Source organism: Amia ocellicauda, chromosome 2, assembly GCF_036373705.1.
Source record: "Amia ocellicauda isolate fAmiCal2 chromosome 2, fAmiCal2.hap1, whole genome shotgun sequence".
NCBI classification, from domain to species: Eukaryota; Metazoa; Chordata; class Actinopteri; order Amiiformes; family Amiidae; genus Amia; species Amia ocellicauda.
Genome location: NC_089851.1, coordinates 14,200,920 through 14,221,535, shown reverse-complemented (window position 1 = coordinate 14,221,535; position 20,616 = coordinate 14,200,920). Strand labels below are relative to the sequence as shown.

At 37.9% G+C, this 20,616-nt stretch overlaps 1 protein-coding gene across 4 annotated transcripts in view; it reads left to right on the top strand.

Moving 5' to 3' along the window:
- The window catches only part of znf521 (zinc finger protein 521), a 174,565-nt gene that overhangs the window by 66,558 nt on the left and 87,391 nt on the right, over nt 1-20,616 (top strand). For 2 of the 4 annotated variants that reach the window (XM_066719568.1, XM_066719567.1), the window contains exons 5-7: nt 6,136-9,497; nt 10,592-10,676; nt 13,399-13,452. In XM_066719568.1, the coding sequence (XP_066575665.1) occupies nt 6,136-9,497; nt 10,592-10,676; nt 13,399-13,452 (3,501 nt within the window). The remainder of the gene's footprint in view (nt 1-6,135; nt 9,498-10,591; nt 10,677-13,398; nt 13,453-20,616) is intronic. The other 2 variants (XM_066719569.1, XM_066719571.1) reach the window with 2 other exon arrangements.

Below are 20,616 nucleotides of genomic sequence, written 5' to 3'. Positions count from 1 at the left end.
CTATTCTAGTGTGTATATATTTTTTTCTTCTTTTAATAAATTAGTTTCAGCAAGCTTCAGATTTGATATGTGATACCAACCTTAGCAAACCGCAGCCAATATCAACAATAATGCATCTGTGTATGTTCACATTTATCTATCTGCATCCGTGCCTATGCTGCCTCCCAGTCTGAAGTCCTCCTGCTGCAGCTGGTACATAAAAGCAAGCTACAGATGCCATGAGACCGTCTGCAAGGCTTTACGAGGTAGAGTGCCCATGTTAAGGTGTCCCAGTGCTCTTGAACTAAATAAACTAATCCAATACGCATTGTATTGGGCAGTAAAACGTGGGCATCTGTATCAGGATAAAAAACACATTTATCTGTTGCTTACAAATTATAATTTAAGGGAGGTTTAAATTTAAACCAAAACAACAAAACGCAAGCAAAGATACGCAAAACAATATATATATATTTGCTGTAGTTAATTTAGAAAGGGCTTCACATTCTGTTGTTGGTCATGGTGATGATACTCCCGATGATCAACCCAGTACATGTAAATACATTTGTACATGTGCATATATATATATATATATATATATATATATATATATATATATATATATATATATATATATATATATATATATGCACATGTACAAATGTATTTACATGTACTGGGTTGATCATGTTGCCAGGCCATTCTAGGGACACAACCTTAACATTAAACATTTGGAAGATAAATGAAGACTGCTATTTTAAGCATAATACATTGAGTATCATCACCATGACCAACAACAGAATGTGAAGCCCTTTCTAAATTAACTACAGCAAAGCACGGGAGCTAAACATAAAAAAACATGTATGCTGCATAAACAAACCGGTTCTTTAGTAGTGAAGTGAATGAGACCAATCCTTCCACACTTAGTGAAGGTACTCGGCTTGAGTACTTACCCTTAACAGCATTGCCTCAGTTTTCATGGTAGATTAAAAGCCACTGATCTTCAGAGGCATCATTTTGTTATTGATATGTAAACAACACGGGTGAAAACATACTTTACCATACTTGTATTGGAAGTTGTTTGCTGGTTCTGCTTTGTAATGCGTTATATTTGGATTTAAACAAAGTTTGGAATTTAGTATAACATACAAATGTTTGTAATTAATTGGAAGTGGCATGTATATATCACAGCAGTACAAAACCTAAAGTGAGAGAACATGTACATCTGAGAATCACTCCTCTTGTTAGCGGGAGTATACTGAAGCAGACTTTAAGAAATATGTCTGTGGATGTGTGGGTGAGTGCATTTGTATGGGGGTGGATATATTTAGCAACACATGGTAGGGTGGGTTGCAGAGGGGTTTGTTTGGAGAGGGAAACTTTTCACTTTTTGGCTGTAAAACTAGGCAGAAATTGTACTGTGACGGGGGATGGAGATAGTCGTGACTGACATTGTTTTGATCAGATGCAAACATTCAAATGATCTCATTTTGTTTACACAGTTTTGCTTCTATTATGTCAAATATATAGTTGTGCATAACAGGATGTGTGAAAAGCAACATTAGATAAAATGCCATTGAAAACAACCTGACAGACTTAAGTTCACAACTTCCCCAAAGTAAGGATTCTAGTTCTATAATTGGGCACACCATCTAAAAAAGTGAGTTTGTGAGCACATCTCGTGTTTCAAACCTTTCACAGTGAACTTTTCCACCCAGACATAGCTAGCTTCTCTACGCTTGAAAAATATCTTAATTTCAGTCTTAATGTACTGATCCTAGCTGGCAAGCACTTTTGCCCATAAATATGACTAAACAGATGTTAAGTGCTACAAATGAGTTTCCAGCTGTCCTTCAGCCTACACAAACTGAGCAAATGTGTTGTTTTGTTCCATGTAGCAGACTAAAAAAAAAAAAAAAAAAAAAAAAGAGAGAGGGAGAAAAAAAAATGTCAGGCCTAAGATGGAGGTCTTCCTCCCAGGATATGACAGGCTGTTGGCCAGAAGATGCTCAGGAAGGCCTGGCAGGCTAACAAAGACAGCCCTTGAGCTACAGGGTGTAGTTTCAGCTTTGCATCCCCTTTGGCAGCAGCACAGAGACTGTTGCAGTGTGGCCAGCCAGCAAAATTAGGAAATAAGGACCTCTTTTATTTACTCAGGCTGCTGAATCATGGGCATTCCTGTCTACACGGAGGAAAATGAGGCAGCTCCTCTTTCCACCGTGTCCCAGGAGTGTTCCCTGCTTTCATCTGTGAGTGTTCACACACTTGTTGTAACGTGTCTTGTGGAAATGGTGGAGAGGCCTATATCAGCAAGTAACACACAGGAGTTAGAGTAGTCTTGATTCTTTAATCCGAAGTATTGCAGGTGACACTGATGTCTAGTCTGGTTTTATAGTGTCAGGGCACACTTGAGTTACTCTAAAAGTGTATTATTTTGGTGAATTGAATGGCCTTCTTCATGGTTTAGGAGTAAATACATCTCTTCATATATATTGAACATGCGATGGACTTTGGAAGCACTTCTAAAATAGACAAGGTTCATTCCCAGCTTCATACATTACAGTATGGCATCTGTATTTGATTTTCCCAAATGTACTGAATTAATTCAAATTAATTTATATAAACTTATTGATTACTTATTAACACCCACATATACTCCAGAAAGGAACAGAAAAGTTGTTATCTGAGTGACAAACTGATGCTTTGTATGCTTAAGATTATCCCTTTCCTAAAGCCTGTACATGTACTCTTCACTGATATTTGTAATACATCATAAAGGTTGTTTTTTCTGTTGCCCAGACACGCACATCCCATTGTGATAGTAATGAAAAGGGCAACTGCTCACTCTGCTGAGGAAACAGGGGTATACGCAGGCTTCTTTGCTAAACAAAAAAAAGAAAAGAAAAACAAAACGGCAAAAAAACACAAAGTTGCAGACCAAATATGATTGTCTGCAATGGGCACGATGCCAGCTGTGGATCTCGGGTTGTTGTTAGTGAGCTCCGTGGTGGTGGCCATCTGGCAGTCCTATCGAGGTGGTGTTTTCAACAGTTTCGAGGTGCAGGGAAGGACTGGAGCCTCATCTGTTTCCTGTGGATAAGCCTTGGCCAGATAAGACCAGCGAAAATTGTTCTACCTGAAGGGCAGATCACCATATATTTGGGGGGTCTCGAGCGTTTTGCAGTTCTTGGAGTTGCAGAACGTGCAAAGGTGGCTGTTAACGTTAGCAGAGCTTCAAGAGACGATCTCATGCAGACGTACCCAAGTGGCTGCTTAAGGTTTGCCACTTTCAATGGCATTTCAGGTAAGCTGAAGAAAGGCAGTCCATTTTTTTTTTTTTTTTTTTTTTTTTACTGTTTTAGCCAGGGGTTCTGTTGTCTGTTATCTGTCTAATAAATCTTTTTAGTTTCCCTTTTGTTTTTCCTGTTTCCAGCTCTGCATAACTTGCTTTGTCTGTGAACACTTGGAAGGACCAGTTTTATTTAAGTAAGGAAGTTCACAGTGCGAAAGCTTTCGCAGAAGGAAGACATGGTACACAACCTTTTGAACTTGCATTGAAACTGGACTTTGGCACAGACATTGTGTTGTACTGTTTTTTGATCTTATAGATATGGTATATGTCACACGAAGTCTGGCCATTAAAAAAAAATGAGTCTCACCCTTTTGCCTTGATTTATGATTGTCCCAAACTTGAACTACATTTCTTAAAATCATTTTCGCTTATCACTAAAAGAAAATGTAAACAAGAAATGATAACTAAGGAGGGGATTTATGAACAAAATTATGATGTACAATCCACTTATCAAAGTGCTTTCAAATAATTGTTCCAAAGATATACATAATATATATTTGTGTTTATAAAATGCTTTTATTGCCTTCTTTTTTGGCCTTGAGCACTACAAGCAGGACTAGCTGTTTTCCAAATAATGGGATTGAATCATGAGGTGTACTACAACGAAAATGGTGGTTGTTTTATTGTTTTTATCGAATTGTCAGGATAGAGTTCTAGCAAAAAAAGCAAACTAAACAAAAACATTGTAATGTAGATTATTCATGGTATTGTGCTTGTCTGTTTTTATAGTATTTTATTGATCTAAGAAGCTAATCAAGCCATTTCGTGAACGATTCCAATGAAGCAGCGTCTAAAAAATGACTTTATGATTAGTTCCAAATACATTTTACAGGGGAATGTCTACAGTCTTGGGTCCAGAATCTGTTATACATTTCAGCAGTCTCCTGTTGTCCAAGTGTCTGCAGAGTCAAAACTGCATGTTAAATAGTCAATGTTTGAGATTATTTACCCTAGTAAATAATGTTGGAGGCTGGAATAGCATACCGTGGCCAATATAGGATAAAATACCAGTTTAAAAATAATATAAAAATATATTTTGTTTAGTTAACAGTAACAAACAAAATATGTTTGCTAGAAGGAAGCAAATATAGCTTGGAGTCGAGATCTCTAGAATAGACATATTATTTTATCATTATTTTCCATCAAACCCTGCAGTCCAGAGAAATGCAGTTTCATCCCAAACCATTCATTTTAAGGGTTTCCATACATATCCTGATGGTTGCGCATTTTGGTTGTTTGTTTTGTTTTCTTGGTGTTTGTTTTATTCTCTCATCTTTCAACTGAACTAATAAAGAGGAGAAAGGCAAAAGAGAAAGACAGATAAGGACCCAGCAAGTTACAGAAATGCATTGTTGTTTTTATTTCAATAAGCCCCTTGGCTTGTTCTAAAATTCCAGGAAAGCTTTAATATACAGCTGCTGTCTCTGTAATCATCATAGGTTTACTTGTATCCATGAGACTCTCTGTGAAAAAATGAAAGGTTTCAGAAACCCACCAGCATGACTGTGGTTTTCTGGGATGTTTAAGTACTACATAAAACATAAAGAGCTCCTATGGCAGCTTGGGTTGTTTTTTTAAAGATGCTTTTAAAAATAGATATTTGTCTCAATTACCCAATTCAGATTTCAAGGTAAACTAATTTCCCTATCTTAGAATTTTCTCAATATAAATACAATTTGTAATGAAAACAAATTTAAATTAAATGTTATATGCTATTAACCAGAATTTTGCAAGTTCTGTGTTAGTGCTTCTCTGACCAAATCAGAATTTTCACCCACAGTTACAAACAACTTTTCCAATACTTTATGGCAGCTTTTTGTTTGACAGAGTATTCTTCCTTCTTCCAAATGCAAACCTGTCATACAGTACTGTGTATTCCATTTGCATTTGACAAGTGGGTCAAAGTTTTGATTTGGTCTTGGCTTGGTCATATTTAATTGAGTTTAGGAGCAAACGCTGGGGAGAAGACAACCCTGACACATGCCTCATAATTAAGATCTTACTGAATTGTACAAGTAATTAGGTCTTCCTTCCCAACATCTACTGCTGTCTCTCCCTTTGTTTCCCTCACCACCACCCTTGCAGGGTTTTGAGTGAATATCTTTGTAAGCATTTTCACAAACTTACCAATGGATCAAAAAGGAATGATAAAGTTGTCGGGGTTTTGTATCTTTGTGTCATGTATGTTGAAATACAAATTAGACAGTTACAGTACCTTTTCGTTATTTGGAATTGAAACGTGTACTCATTTGTGTGATTTACGTTTGACATTGTTAAAGGGGCAATTTATAAATTAATATATGAAATTCAAAATTAGTCTTCATTAGATTTTAAACAATTTTTTTTTTTTTTTTTTTCAAAGACAAACCTCTTTAAATGATGATGGCTTGTGTTTACTTGTTAAGATGTAATAGATGTAGTTTCTTGACACTAATATACTTTCCCGAATGAAGTGAAGTAATTTACCACATAAAGAGCACCACTGTTGAAACTCTTCATGCCATGAAGTTAAAACTGTTAAGAAAGAAAGGAAAAATAAAAGCCTGCATTCCAAGTCTCAGTTGGTTAAGTTATTACATGACCACATACAAGGGTAATTGAGAAAAAAAGCATTCTTTCATGAAATTATTCATCAGATTCAACTGTTAAAAAGGATTCATTGTTAAATGCATCAGCAACATTAGCAATATGCTGCTTCTTAGCCTGCAAACTGTTTATATTGTTATGTATACACTTATGTGTCTGAGTTGAACAATTTTCCTTTGATTCTCCCTAATGGCAAAAATATTTGTATTCTTTTGTAGATGGTGCTGATGGTGAGGATGACCCTTCTTGTTCTTGGCCCGCATCATCTCCTTCAAGCAAAGACCAGACATCACCAGGACCTGGGGATGGATATGACTTTGGTGAAGAGGAAGGAGGACCTGGATTGCCCTACCCTTGCCAGTTCTGCGATAAGTCTTTCAGCCGCCTCAGCTTCCTAAAGCACCACGAGCAAAGCCACAGTGACAAGCTACCGTTCAAGTGCACCTACTGCAGTCGTCTCTTCAAACACAAGCGCAGCCGCGACCGTCACATAAAGCTCCACACAGGAGACAAGAAGTATCACTGCAGCGAATGTGACGCTGCCTTTTCGCGAAGTGACCACCTGAAGATCCATTTGAAGACGCACACCTCCAACAAGCCATATAAATGTGCCATTTGCCGCCGTGGTTTCCTCTCGTCCAGTTCCCTGCATGGCCATATGCAAGTTCATGAACGGAACAAAGATGGCTCCCAGTCCCTGTCCAGGATGGATGACTGGAAACTGAAGGAGACTCAGAAGTGCAGCCAATGTGAAGAGGGATTTGATATCCCTGAAGAGTTGCAGAAACATATCGCTGAGTGCCACCCGGAGTGTTCCCCACCTCAGGAAAGATCTGCCCTTCAGTGTATTTACTGCCACGAACTCTTTGCTGAGGAGAGCACTCTTTTAAGCCACATTGACCAAGTGCACAACAGAGAGAAGAAGGGCCACACATGCACCATCTGCTCTGAGCATTTCCACGCAGTGGAGGAGCTCTACAGCCACATGGATATTCACCAGCAGCCAGAATCTAGTAACCATAGCAACAGTCCTTCCTTGGTGACAGTAGGTTATACCTCCGTCTCTAGTACTACTCCAGATTCAAACCTCTCTGTGGATAGCTCAACTATGGTAGAAGTAGGCCCACCATTGCCAAAAACCCGTGGAAGGAAAAGGGCTGCACAGCAAGGAGCTGACATTGCTGTGCTGTCCTCTAAACAAGCAAAAATTACATACAGCTGCATATATTGCAACAAGCAAGTGTTTTCTAGCCTTGCTGTACTACAGATACACCTTAAGACTATGCACCTGGATAAACCAGAACAGGCTCATACCTGCCAGTATTGCTTAGAGGTGCTTCCTTCTCTCTACAATTTGAACGAACATCTCAAGCAAGTCCACGAAAACCAAGACCACAGCGCCTTGCTTGGTAGTATGTCTGCTGCGGTCCTGCAATGCAATTTCTGCCCTGAGGCACTCAGCGACCTGAATGCTTTGCAGGAACACATTCGCTGTTCGCATGGCTTTGCCAGCCCAGTTGCCAAAGAGAGCAATGCCTTCTTCTGTCCTCAGTGCTTCATGGGCTTTTTAACCGAGACCACTTTAGAGGAACACATCCGGCAGACTCACTGTGATGGGGGAAACTCACGATTTGATTCACCCTTGGCTGGGACTCCCAAGGAACCCATTGTAGAGGTTTATTCTTGTTCTTATTGCACCAACTCTCCCATTTTCAACAGTATCCTGAAATTGAACAAACATATCAAAGAAAACCACAAGAATATCCCCCTTGCCCTCAATTATATCAATAACGGGAAGAAATCAAACCGAGCTATGAGTCCATCATCTCCTCTCAGTATGGAACAAACCTCCCTTAAAATAGGGCAAGGCGGTTCTTCATCCCGCTCGGCAAGTGAATTCATTTGCAACCAATGTGGTGCCAAGTATTCCAGTCTAGATATGTTCCAGACCCATCTGAAAACTCATCTAGATAGTGTTCTCCCGAAGCTGACCTGCCCACAGTGCAACAAAGAGTTTCCCAACCAGGAGTCTTTACTAAAGCATGTAACCATCCACTTCATGATCACCTCTACGTACTACATTTGTGAAAGCTGTGACAAGCAGTTTACTTCTGTGGATGACCTTCAGAAGCACCTCTTAGACATGCACACATTTGTGTTTTTTCGCTGCACACTTTGCCAGGAGGTCTTTGACTCCAAGGTGTCGATCCAGCTCCACTTGGCCGTGAAGCACAGCAATGAGAAGAAAGTCTATCGCTGCACCTCCTGTAATTGGGACTTCCGCCATGAGTCTGACCTGCAGTTGCACGTGAAGCACAATCACCTGGAAAACCAGGGTAAAGTGCACAAGTGCATCTTCTGTGGGGAGTCCTTCGGCACTGAGGTGGAACTACAGTGTCACATCACAACCCACAGCAAGAAATACAACTGCAAATTCTGCAGCAAGGCTTTCCATGCGATCATTTTACTGGAGAAGCACTTACGCGAAAAGCACTGCGTCTTCGAGGGCAAGCCTCAGAACTGCGGCACCAATGGTTCTGCTGCCGTTCCTGAGCAGGTTCCCAAAGAGGATGCTGAGCTGCAGAGCCTCTTAGCAAATAGTCATGAATCCCATAACAGCCATGACGGCAGTGAAGAGGACGTGGACACCTCGGAACCGATGTATGGCTGTGACATCTGTGGTGCGGCCTATACCATGGATTCCCTGCTTCAGAACCACCAGTTGCGTGACCACAACATCAGGCCTGGAGAAAGCGCCTTGGTCAAAAAGAAGGCTGAGATGATCAAGGGCAATTATAAGTGTAACGTCTGCTCTAGGACTTTCTTCTCAGAAGGTGGACTGCGAGAGCATATGCAAACCCACCTTGGACCTGTCAAGCACTATATGTGTCCCATTTGTGGTGAGCGTTTCCCATCTCTGCTTACACTTACTGAACACAAAGTGACACACAGCAAGAGCCTGGACACTGGCACTTGCCGTATATGTAAGATGCCTTTGCAGAGCGAGGAGGAGTTCCTAGAGCATTGCCAGATGCATCCAGATCTGAGGAACTCGCTGACGGGCTTTCGATGTGTGGTCTGCATGCAGACAGTCACATCCACTCTAGAGCTGAAGATTCACGGCACTTTCCACATGCAGAAAACCGGCACCATGTCTAGCAACCATCCTGTCGGGCGTATTCACCACCCGCAGAAACTATACAAGTGTGCTTCTTGTCTCAAAGAGTTCCGTTCCAAGCTAGACCTAGTCAAGTTAGACATCAATGGTCTCCCTTACGGACTCTGCGCCTCATGTGTGAGCGGCAGCAAAAGCGGCAGCCCCACGGTGAACGGGAGCAAACAGCAAGCCGCGGTGGCAGGAGGTCAAGGCGAAACACTCAGCCCCACCGAGAGCAAGAGCAAAGCCACCGCTTCCAAGACGCGATGTTCCAGCTGTAATGTCAAGTTTGAGTCTGAAGCTGAGCTCCAGAACCACGTCCTATCAGTCCACAGGGACTCAATGACCGAGAGCAACAGTGGTCAGCTAAGAACACCCCAGGTGTCCCCGATGCCCAGAGTGAGCCCTTTACAGACGGAAGAGGTATGTTTTGAATTTTGACCCCATTTATTGTTTTGGTTTTAATGTATAAAAGTATGTGTGTATTTGTGCCTGCCTGCAAGCATGCATGTGTATGTGCATGTGTATTTAAAACCTGGTCATTATTTATGTACAAGTTCTTAAAAATAGAGCTTGCTTTTAAGAAATCCATTTCCAATTCAAGGTATGTACCAACTAAATTGATTATTTTTTCCCTCTTAATAAGGTTTTTAGTGGAATAAAAAAACATAATTAATCAAGTAAATGTGTTTTGGAACTGTACAACATTTTTATTAGTCCAATGGAAAATAAATCAGATTTACTTTTTTCCCCTTCAAAATTGGGGAATATATCTTTGGTTGAACATCTTGCCATGTTTATAAAAGATGCACATATTTTCAAAAGAAGCTGAATCAGTACTTGTCACTTCATATACTGTCATGATATAGGTTAGAGTAAACAAAATAGCAGAATCTGACTTTTATGATGTAAAATGGTGGTTTAAGCACAAAGAAGTACATTTTCTTAAGGGATTTGTTTCTCTTAAATATCCTTTCCTATTTTTGGAATTTTGTATTTCTGAATATTTTCAAACTCCTTTGCATGTTTTTCAAACTTCAGGCTTTTCAGTAAATGTCTGTCGTCTTCAAGCTACTATATTAGATCAGTGTGTTTTCTGGAAAGCACCTAAAGCATCCTAAACAAGAATTAGATTGTTTTGAATAACTTCCTAATGAATGCATGTCTTTAGTTGTGCTCAGCATGGCTTGATACTTCATATGAGCGTCTCCCTTTTCAAAAGGTCTCCTGTCATGAAACTGTTCTAATTTGCATACAAAACAAAGCATTGATGGGAATTCCTTTGCTGCTTTTATTATACACATTTGTGATATGTAAGGAATTACTTTTCCTACCATGAGCCATACTGTGAATGATATGTAAAAGCTCAATTGTGTGCTCTCACAATTACTATAATTAATAACATTATGTATTTATACTATAATATACATGACATAATTACAGTGGTACCTTTTTGTTTTATTAACAATAACCTTGAAGGAGATTTATTTTTAATGCTTTTGTTTTCCCCAATCTAGAAGAAGACATACCAATGCATTAAGTGTCAGATGATCTTCTACAGCGAATGGGACATTCAAGTTCATGTTGCAAATCACATGCTTGGTAAGATCCTACTCCATTATTTCTACGTTGGATAGTTTGGGGGTAATGCACTATTATCTGCAGCAGATTACTGTAGTGTCATTCCACATCTGCTGACAGTTTGTTTCCATACTTGCATAGCATTACTTCCACTGACTCATTGGGGCTTAATGCCTGATTCATTCGGGTTAAGTCACGAAGCTCGTGTGGTGAAATACCTAGCTGTCCAATCTACTTCAGATTTGCCATTTGAGATTTGATACCAGTGAAGTTACTATGCAAGTTGTGGAAGTGGGGGTGTATAATCTGTCTTTGATACACCGTTATAAGCACTTGATCTGTAATTCATTAGTCAGGCCTGCTTAGATTTAGGAAATGGTTGCATTGCCTGCGATCTCTTAACTGCTGAGGTACATTTGAAATCTGTGTAATTACATAAATCTTAAATCATAGTAAGGAGTTATATAAGGGTTTCTAGAAAGCATTGTAAAGACATTGAGTCCACATTTTTTAAATGTTTTATAATAAAAGCATCAGCACTTTCCAGAAATTGCCCAAGGAAAGCAAATGAATAAGCTATTAGATGCATACATATGGTTAGATGCTAGGCGGAAATGATCAGCAATAAACATAATGGCTAAAAACCTCAAACTGATATTGACAGGGTGCAGCAACGTCATTCCAGTAATATGGCAGAGCTGATGCTGATTATATCAATTGGGTGGAGAAAAAACCCTTTTATTCAATTAAACTCTGGTGGTATAAAAATATTGTTGAATGGGTTTAGCTGAATGATATGTTTCCCTACCTTCATTACTATTGTACATGTTATCGATCATGCTTTTAATATTTTGATCCATGAAGAGTAGCCTACACTGAATTAGACCGCTTTAGATACACCTTGGCATGAAAGTCATAGTGGTAAATATTGTTTATTTCATCCAAATGTTCAAACTCAAAAAACATAAAACATTCAATAGGTTGTAATTTAGACCAAATAAATGTGTGCTGCACTTTATATTATGATTGGGACTGCATATGTATAGCCTGCAGTCAAACTACACCTTTTGCATTAAATGTGACTCAGGTACTAGCTCACAGAAGATTAAATGCACCGGGATGTTTTGCTGTATTGTGTACTATTTTGCTAATTGCTTTAACATAGATACTGTAACCGAGTTTGCTAGCTTTGAGAGCTTCTCATGCTGTTATAAAACATATGTTCCTATTCTGAAGGAATTAAATAATTCCAAATTATTTAAAAAGGAAAAGGTTACTTCACTGATTTATGATTGTTCTGCAATTATTTCCTCATATATTGACACTTTCAAAAATTACAATGGCTGTAAAAGTAGCTGACAAGACAACTCCAAGTAATTCACTTTACTCATTCTGTTCATGCTTTTTTGGAGTGGTTGGTGGTCCAAAAGGCTAACTACAGAACTAAGGCTTTTGCACATTTGTCCTCTACTGATCTGAATTTAATTTTGTGTCACAAGTGAAAGGGACTGTTGGTCTCACTTAATGATCACGTTTTTTTGCAAATCTTTCATATTAGGAAGAGCCCATGTACTGAGTGTTGGTGTGGTACTTGACTGAGATCAGAATCTGTATGTCTTACTTTTTGTGTGTTTGTGGAAGAAATAGGTACATGCACTTCATATTTTTTGTACATGGATTTGGAGCATACATTTATTGTCTTAAAATAAAAGGTTTCAGCCTCTAGGAAAATACTTTGAATGGTAAGCATGTATTTTAGTGCAATAATTATGTATTTCAGTGTCCAACCATGTGTTGACAGTGCAAGGATGGTCAAATGTCTTGATTATATTCCTTTGAAGTATAGATTGAGCTTTAATTTGTGAAACCCATTGTTTTATTTTATTCCCCATATACTCAAATAAATATAATATATTGTTCTTGCATCAGCCAGGTTACTATAAAATATATGTATATAAAATACTAATACACACAATCTGCAGAGTACTGATTATTCCTTTTCAGTTCATATCCAGCTCCATTTGTTATCATATCATATCTTCCACTTAAGTCCATTAAATCTAATGTATGTGTTTATCAGGTAAGTCTTAAGCTACCTGGGCATTCACTGAGAAGTCAATCTGTCCTCAGTGTATATTATAACTGATCCGATGGACAAATAATAGTCTGTAAATGTAAATTATCACAATTGTTGTTTCGTGGCCAATCGTCTTGAGATATCCATATGAGAATGTGTACATAAGAGAAATCGCTTAATGCTCAGTAGGAAGAACAGGCATAGCCCTTCAGTTTTATCCATATCTGTCTCAACTGCATATTGCTGAAAATACCTCCAACCCCAAATCAAAATTTGTTTTTCTCTGTGTAATTCCAGCCACAGCTTCCGTTTATACAATTGTGAATTAAATCATGACACTAAAGTAATTATTGAAAACATTACATCCACTGACTATTCATTGAAGAGCAAACTTACTAAGGACTTAGCAGTCTACTGACATCTTCCTTTATCATCACCGTCTCACAGCATGATTCACAGTTATTTTACTTAAATGTACTAAGAGGAGACCATGTTATATATTTTTATATATATTAAAAGTATTAAAAGTCTACTTTGAAACATTACTGTATATCAGTGAATGCCATTGAGACAATTAGTTTTAGCTAATGAAATGCATTCTGTAATTCATAAAGTAATTCACTGAGTTTCCTCGATTTCATTTCTCTTTCTCTGATTTCTCAATAGCAACACCCCCACAGAACTTCAAAATGGAACTTTTCACATCAAATCACACAAAAGGTACTTTTTTCATATTATGCTACTTTTAATAGAAGTGTAACATAAATAATAATAAAAAAGAATAAAACCCAGAAACAGGGAATACACTTAGTCTAATTAAATAAATATGACAAATATACTATGATCCCTTGTCCATTTTCGGTGCCATTCGGTGCTGACCCTTCACAGCAGTCAACAACACAAACTATTAGATCTGTGTTTGCTATGATGTTATGACTTTTTTTATGAGTACATTGTTTTATTGTCAGTCTAGTAGCTGCTGTGGTGCTCCTAAAGACTTGCAAACCTTTATCATTGCTCGATAGTAGCAGTAAACGGAAATAATGGATTGACACATGAGAAGAAGAAATAGACATCGTGATTATTAAAAATAAAAATAATTAAATAACTGAAAAATCATTTTATTGACCGCTAAAACAGCAGTGGATATTAATGTGCACTATGTAATTAATAGTCCACAGCATACCTTTTATTAATGGGTGCTTAGCTTTATAACGTCAACACAACCGTAGCACCCCCTCCCCCCCAACACACACATACACAAACACAGATGCGGACAATGGATTTCCATGAATATAGTCGATTTTTAGTTATGCTATCCATTTTCAAAGTTTATAGTAAAGCAAAATGGTCTTCGGATTGGCAGGTTGTGTGGTTTGTTCCATATTTGTTCAGTTTCATTTTGTGAACTCTTAATTATGCAGAATGTTCTGTTCTTGGTTGAGTTCATTGAGCTGGAACAGCCAATTTTGTACAGTATAGTCATTGTTTAGGTGAATTGTTATATTCTGAACAATTCTATCTTGAAAATATAATATTTACATAATTAAGGATTTCATTTTCCCCCTATATCCATTCTGCTTGGCTGTGCATTGTAAGGCCTGCTGAGAGTAGATGGGATTATACCATTCTCAGCACCCATCTCCTCACTGGCAGGATCTGAGGGACTGAACTGAAAATCAAACTCTAATCCCAATGGCAATTTTGTTTTTAATCAACTAGGAATTACCTGCCTTTTAGATATGCATCAGACCCAGCTGGGTATGAAAACCTAAGGGCCACTCGTTCCAAAATTACAGCCCATCAGAACAGTTATTAGTGTGGTCAGATGAGGCTGGTGAGCAGATAATTAAGATGACAGACTTGACAACTGTTATATTAAAACACCTTTCCCATTCACGTGCCTGCGTTGTGTTCTCCAGCCATAAATGTTCATTCCGAGAGCTGTCACAACGGGTACGTTTTCTATGCCTGTCTTCCACATTTGGTCCTATGTACTATGTGGTCTGTGCTTTTTGATTTGTTTACTGTCAGCTGTGAAATCTGTAGGAGATTCACCATCAGGCCATCATCAGCGGATTATCAGCAACATATGAGGAGCTTGGAAGGCCTTAATTATTTCTAATTGTAGCCGATCAGTCCCAAAATGGAGACTGCGCCTCTCTGTACTGCACTGGCTGCAGCTCTCAATTAAGCTTGCAGTTTTTTGTGAGACAGTTGTTAGTGGCAGTTTGAAACACATTTGCTCCTTTTGGGATTTAGTTGCAAGTTCCACTGCCAGCTCTGCGGTGATAGAAATGTCTATCTGAGTAAAGTAGGTAATTAAAGGATGGTGATCATTGGTCAAGAACTATCACAGTGGGAAAAATAAAAGTTTCAGGATCCATACAAGTCACAGAGATGTAATTGTAGGCAAATTGTCATTATTGAAAATGCACAATCTAATTGAAATCTAGATATGTTTTAAACAGTTCCCAATGTGGAATAGGAGCGCAAACCCGCTGCAATGATATCAGATAACTGTTAATACAGTTGTGTTCGCTTCGCAGTCTTTCGACGCAGCGGGGGTTTGAATTCTGTGGAAGTTCACATTGTTTATCTTTGCTTTGTTTGCTGTTTCATTTGGGTGCTAGGTCTAAAAGAATGTAGCTTTGGCTAATGCAGATAAGTAATGCTACCATTTCTGCTTAAGATTGCTCTGATGTATTGTATGTTTCACTTTTATCACATACTCATCAATCCCACTGTGGAATATCCATCATACTGTAACTAGATTATGTTTGCACAATCATTACATTCCTTGTGTTACTGTCAGGGTGAAAAAAAGCTGTCATTTCCTGCCAAGCACATATCTGATTATTGCTGTGAAGATTTCACTTTCTATACAATGTGTCTACTGAATACAACCACAAATGTATAACTATCTATCTGAATAGAAGATGTAGAGTTGAACATTTATATGGACATAAGTGAATGCACAGAAACGTAAAGCTTGTTTTTGTTTTAAATTCACTGTTAGCGCTCTTAGAAAATCAGTTGGTCTCCCCCTACAGACGCAACACTTCATTTTGGGGAGAATCTGTACCTCGGCAACACGCTGTCCCACAGTACATTCCAGAAAATAAATTAAATGGGACACCGTTTCAAAGCCAACAGCACATTTGCTATGATTTCAGCGAGAAGCAGACGTTTTACGATCACATATTTTGCAAAGTACATTGAAATGTGTTAAAGGAAGGGAAAATGTCATGTTTATCAACACCACAATAAGCATTACTGATGTGAAACCAGCCATTCTGCTTTGGCTCGTAAAACATTTAAAGCTGATGAAAAATCCAATAGACATCAGCATCATTGTGTAGCAGAAAAACATGGAGATGCACTTTCATGAGCAAGGCAGTAGGGCTGTCGGGAACCTTGCATTGTTGATTCCCAGACTTTTACATTATATCCAGCTGTTGTGGGTGAGTTTTAGTTTAGATTTTTGTTTTTCTTTTGTGTGTGGTTTGTGTTATTTATAAAGAGAGAGAGCTTCAATCTTCAATAAGTTTAGTTGGATGATTCCACAGTATCTGATTTGCTGGGTTATGTATTCTGGAAGACTTAGGGCTTTTATTGTTAAAAAGTAATAAATAATAAAGCTGATGCTCGCCTTTTTGACAGCTTTTATTTTTATCTTGAGGTTCAGAATGATTTAACAAAGAAATATGAAGAAGGATGTTCATATTTTTATATTTTTCATCTGTTATAAGATGCAGTTTAAAAAACAGACCCATATAATTATAAAATGATTGTCCGGGGTGTAGCAGAAAAGCGATCGAGGGAGGGGAAATCAAATAACCGCGACTGCACCATGCTTCTGCACAAGAATGGGTTAAATTTGGACTGAACTCTAATTACTGCAAAATCAATTTGGATAAAACTGTTCTCATTTGGAAAACCTCTAAATACTTTCTTCATTAAAAGGGACACTTTCTCTTTTAATGGCCATCTGTACAGGAGAGATGAGACATGGGCCAGGTCATCTCTCCTCAGCTGTCATGATATTAACGTAGGTAATGGAGCAAGTGTTTCATTCTTATGGGTGTTGTTTTCATTGATGCCCTGCTTGCAGTATTGATTCACACTGATAATTCTATTTATACTTAGATGACTCAGTCTAAACAAAGTGTGCAGAATAACAAACGCCAATGCATTTAACATCAGCTTGCTCTTGGCTCTTTGTAATATAATTTTGTTGGTAAGCAGCTTCTTTTTTTTTTTTTTTTTTATCTGCACATAAAGCTGGACGTCTCGCGATTTGTATGTCTGCCAGCCCATTTTTATATATCGACATGATGCTGGGATGAAACAAAAACAAAGTATAGTCTGTGTAGGTGTTAAGCGTTATGCGATAATCAGATAACTTAAGTGAGTGAGCTGAGATTTTGAAAGCTGGTATAGCTGTGAGATCAGAGAACAGACTGCCAAGCCTGCAAGGAGCTTCACATATCTCAAGATGGAGGCTATAGCCTACTAGGGCCCAGTTGGAAAAGCACACATTTGCTGTACAGCTGGTGGCTCTGTATGGGGACTTAGTATGATACTCTTCTGAAAAAAAAAAAAATGCAATACAGCTACTAACCAAGGAGCAATTTAATAGCAGGCTCAAAGACAGCTGGTCACTCTTTGTTTTTAGTTTTCTGGCATTGAATAGTTTCAGAACTGTGGGTATCATATTTTGCTTCACGGCCAGGAGGAATTTGGATCCATTAGTTGTTTTGATAACTGTCAGATTTCTCATTTGTTTAAATTATAAATGTATGTTTTGGCACTTTGCTATGTATGCATGTATGCATGCATGTATGTGTGTGTATGTGTGTGTGTAGGGGGGAGGAGAGGGTCTGTGTGTAAATGTTCGATCCCTGTCCATCAAATCTGTTGACACTGTTTCCTAATACTACTGTGCGTGAAGCTTATGAACAAAAAGAAAACATACTTTACCACTCTAGACAGAGAAACGTTCGTTTTGTATTTGATTCATTTAAATGTTTTGAAAATAATGTACTTACATTGTTTCCATTACTTCTTAAGAATATGCAGGTTTCAGTATTTGCATAATTTTTCCATACACCCTTAGCATTTACCGTTTTAAAGGGGGGCAACTACACATTGGCCTGTATCCATAGCTTTTGTTCCACTATTTGGTATTAAACAAGACTTACAATAAGAGTGATTTATTTAGATCACAAAATTACATTTATATAGAGGGATTTACACTTTGGATTGTTTTACTTTCCGAAGCAATATTTGGCGTTTGCATATGACCAATAGTATATGAAAGTGTCAGTAAGGCAAACTAATGTAATATGCAGCGTGGTGTTGTTTATAATTGCAGATATGTTATATATTCCCGCCTTCTGTTACTCGTCCATTTATGCTACAGTTTCTGAGCACCGAAGAGCCATGAGATCATTATTTACCATAATTAGAAACTGAGCGGAGCTGCGATACATATCATACAGTACTGTGTTGTAGTGAATGCTGCCTCACACAAGCTGTTCTGCCTTGTTTCTTGTCACAGCAAGTGAAAAAGGAGCTGGTGAGAAATCATTCATGTAGACCCCTTTTGGCATGGTGTTGCTATCTTATTTACCTTCAAGCTGGCCTCTGAACATGGTCTAGAAAAGAGCACTGTCACAGGTGATTGTGAAAGAAAAACCTTGCGTGTGGCAGAGACATTGCCCCTGATTGTCACTGAAGCCATGATCAAATCAACTGCCGTAAATACTACCATTCAAAACAATATAATATTGTAGGGTGTGTTAGTTTTGATATTGTTATTTTCTGAGATAAGAGATCGACAGCTCTATGATCTTCGTGTTCAGTTAAGATTGTAGAAGCCAATATTACTAGTCCAATAGTACCAATACATTTAAATGAATCAACACATCTTTAATGCAGTATAAAGTAAATGCATCATATTCCGAATTGATGCAAGTTTGCTTTTTCAGCTGAATGTGTCAATATTGAAATAAGCATCTGCTTTTATAATAAACGTAGCCCGTATTTTAATTACACCACAGTATTTCAGTATATGTATGTCCCCAATCAAATTTATGAAGTTTCTTCAGCAGTGAGCTGAAAGTAAACAGAGACAACAAAAATCTCTGACAACCCGTATCAAGCTTCAGTTTGCCAACAGGGAAAAAACTACTGGGAATTTAGGGGGAAAGAATATGGAATAAAAATAATATATATTTCATAAAAAAATAAAATAAAGAAAAAACAATGAATACATCAGTGTGCTCTAGTGGAATAACAGATTCATTCCCATGCGTGAGTGTAAGGCCTTAATAAGTTATGGATTACACACTGGTGGTAATAAATGTTTTATTCTCTAACCAATTATATATTGTTCTTTCTCCATCTCTCTCTCTCTCTCTCTCTCTCTCTCTCTCTCTCTCTCTCTCTAGCTCTTTTATATATTCAGGGGTTCACAAAATATTAATAATAATAAGTCATGTTTTAGGAAGCATCAGAATTACTGAACTGCTACTAAAAATGACAAAAAAACATGTCGACTTAAGCCTAAAACCCCAGTGCTTGATGCGTGCTTTGTATTGGGTACAAAGAATGACTCTCTGTCACACAAAAAGACAGCTTCACTGGAACTGGAATCGTAATTTGCGATTGGTGGGTGGTCTGGAGTTTTGATTTGGTCCAGGCCTTAGTAGGCAACATTGATTTTTAGATTTAAAAGCACTTCTCTGATGAGTAGGTGTATTTATGATGTTAAAATTTCTGGTGATTATAAGAGATTTACCTAGAACTTGCATGTTTATGGATTTGGTCCCATTTTACGTTTTTGTATTAATAGAGGTAGAACAGTAAACGCTCTTAAATACAGAACAAGACACGGGTTAGTTATAACTAAAGAGAGAGTGAATGCAGTTGTACATTGTAAGTTTCATAATGTAATATGCTATGAAAACCCCAAAAAATAAACCTAAAATTGATGTCAATTAATAAGTTAATCGTTTTACTATACGCATTGTTTTGACCAGCGTAAGATGTTATGTTTTAAGGTCAGTACCTTATTAACAGCAAATAGTACACAGCGTCATAGTTCACTTTGACACCACCTCAGTCAGTGTTCTTCAGACACTTTTTGGTTATGTGCATGTACTGCTGTTAGCAATATTATATTGTATTTATAAGTGTTATTTGTATTGTTACTGCAACATTGTGTTCAATATTTTTGTATTTTATTTACAGCAATCTGCATGCTAGCACTCAGTAGTAACATGATGTTGGTGAGAGAGGCAGTAGCCTTTAATAAATCTGGTTTTACCTTTACATTAGTATTTTATGTACAGTTGAGAAAATAAATCACACCTCAGTTCATGGTGCCTTAAATACGTAACATAATAGCCATTGCAAGTGCAATCTAACCAATAGGCAGGTGCTTTATTAAAGACAACATGTCAACTACATTAAAATCAATAGGCAGGTGAAAGTTTGAAAAAACAAACACCTCTTTGCCACTAGAATTGTAATCCCTGTTATATTCAAGTGAGATTTCAAATATTCTAACAGCGTCTGCTTCCAAAAGTAGTCAATGATGCGCTGACAGAAGGTAAAAATGGAAATCATCGAGCACGATCGCTTGAATTTTGGTGGATGTGTATTTCTTGCTGGCATCTTCACTATGCTTCTGTTTTCCAGTCGATTTGACATAATATTTTTGTGCCACAAGGTTCTTTTATTTTAAGCCTCTGACTGATTGTCCGATACAGGAGAGCTGTACCTCAAATCAAAACTGAAATCCAATTGTCATAGCAACAAAATGTAACTGTCAATCCAGTGACCTCTGTGAACCTGCATGTATTAGGTGTGCACTAA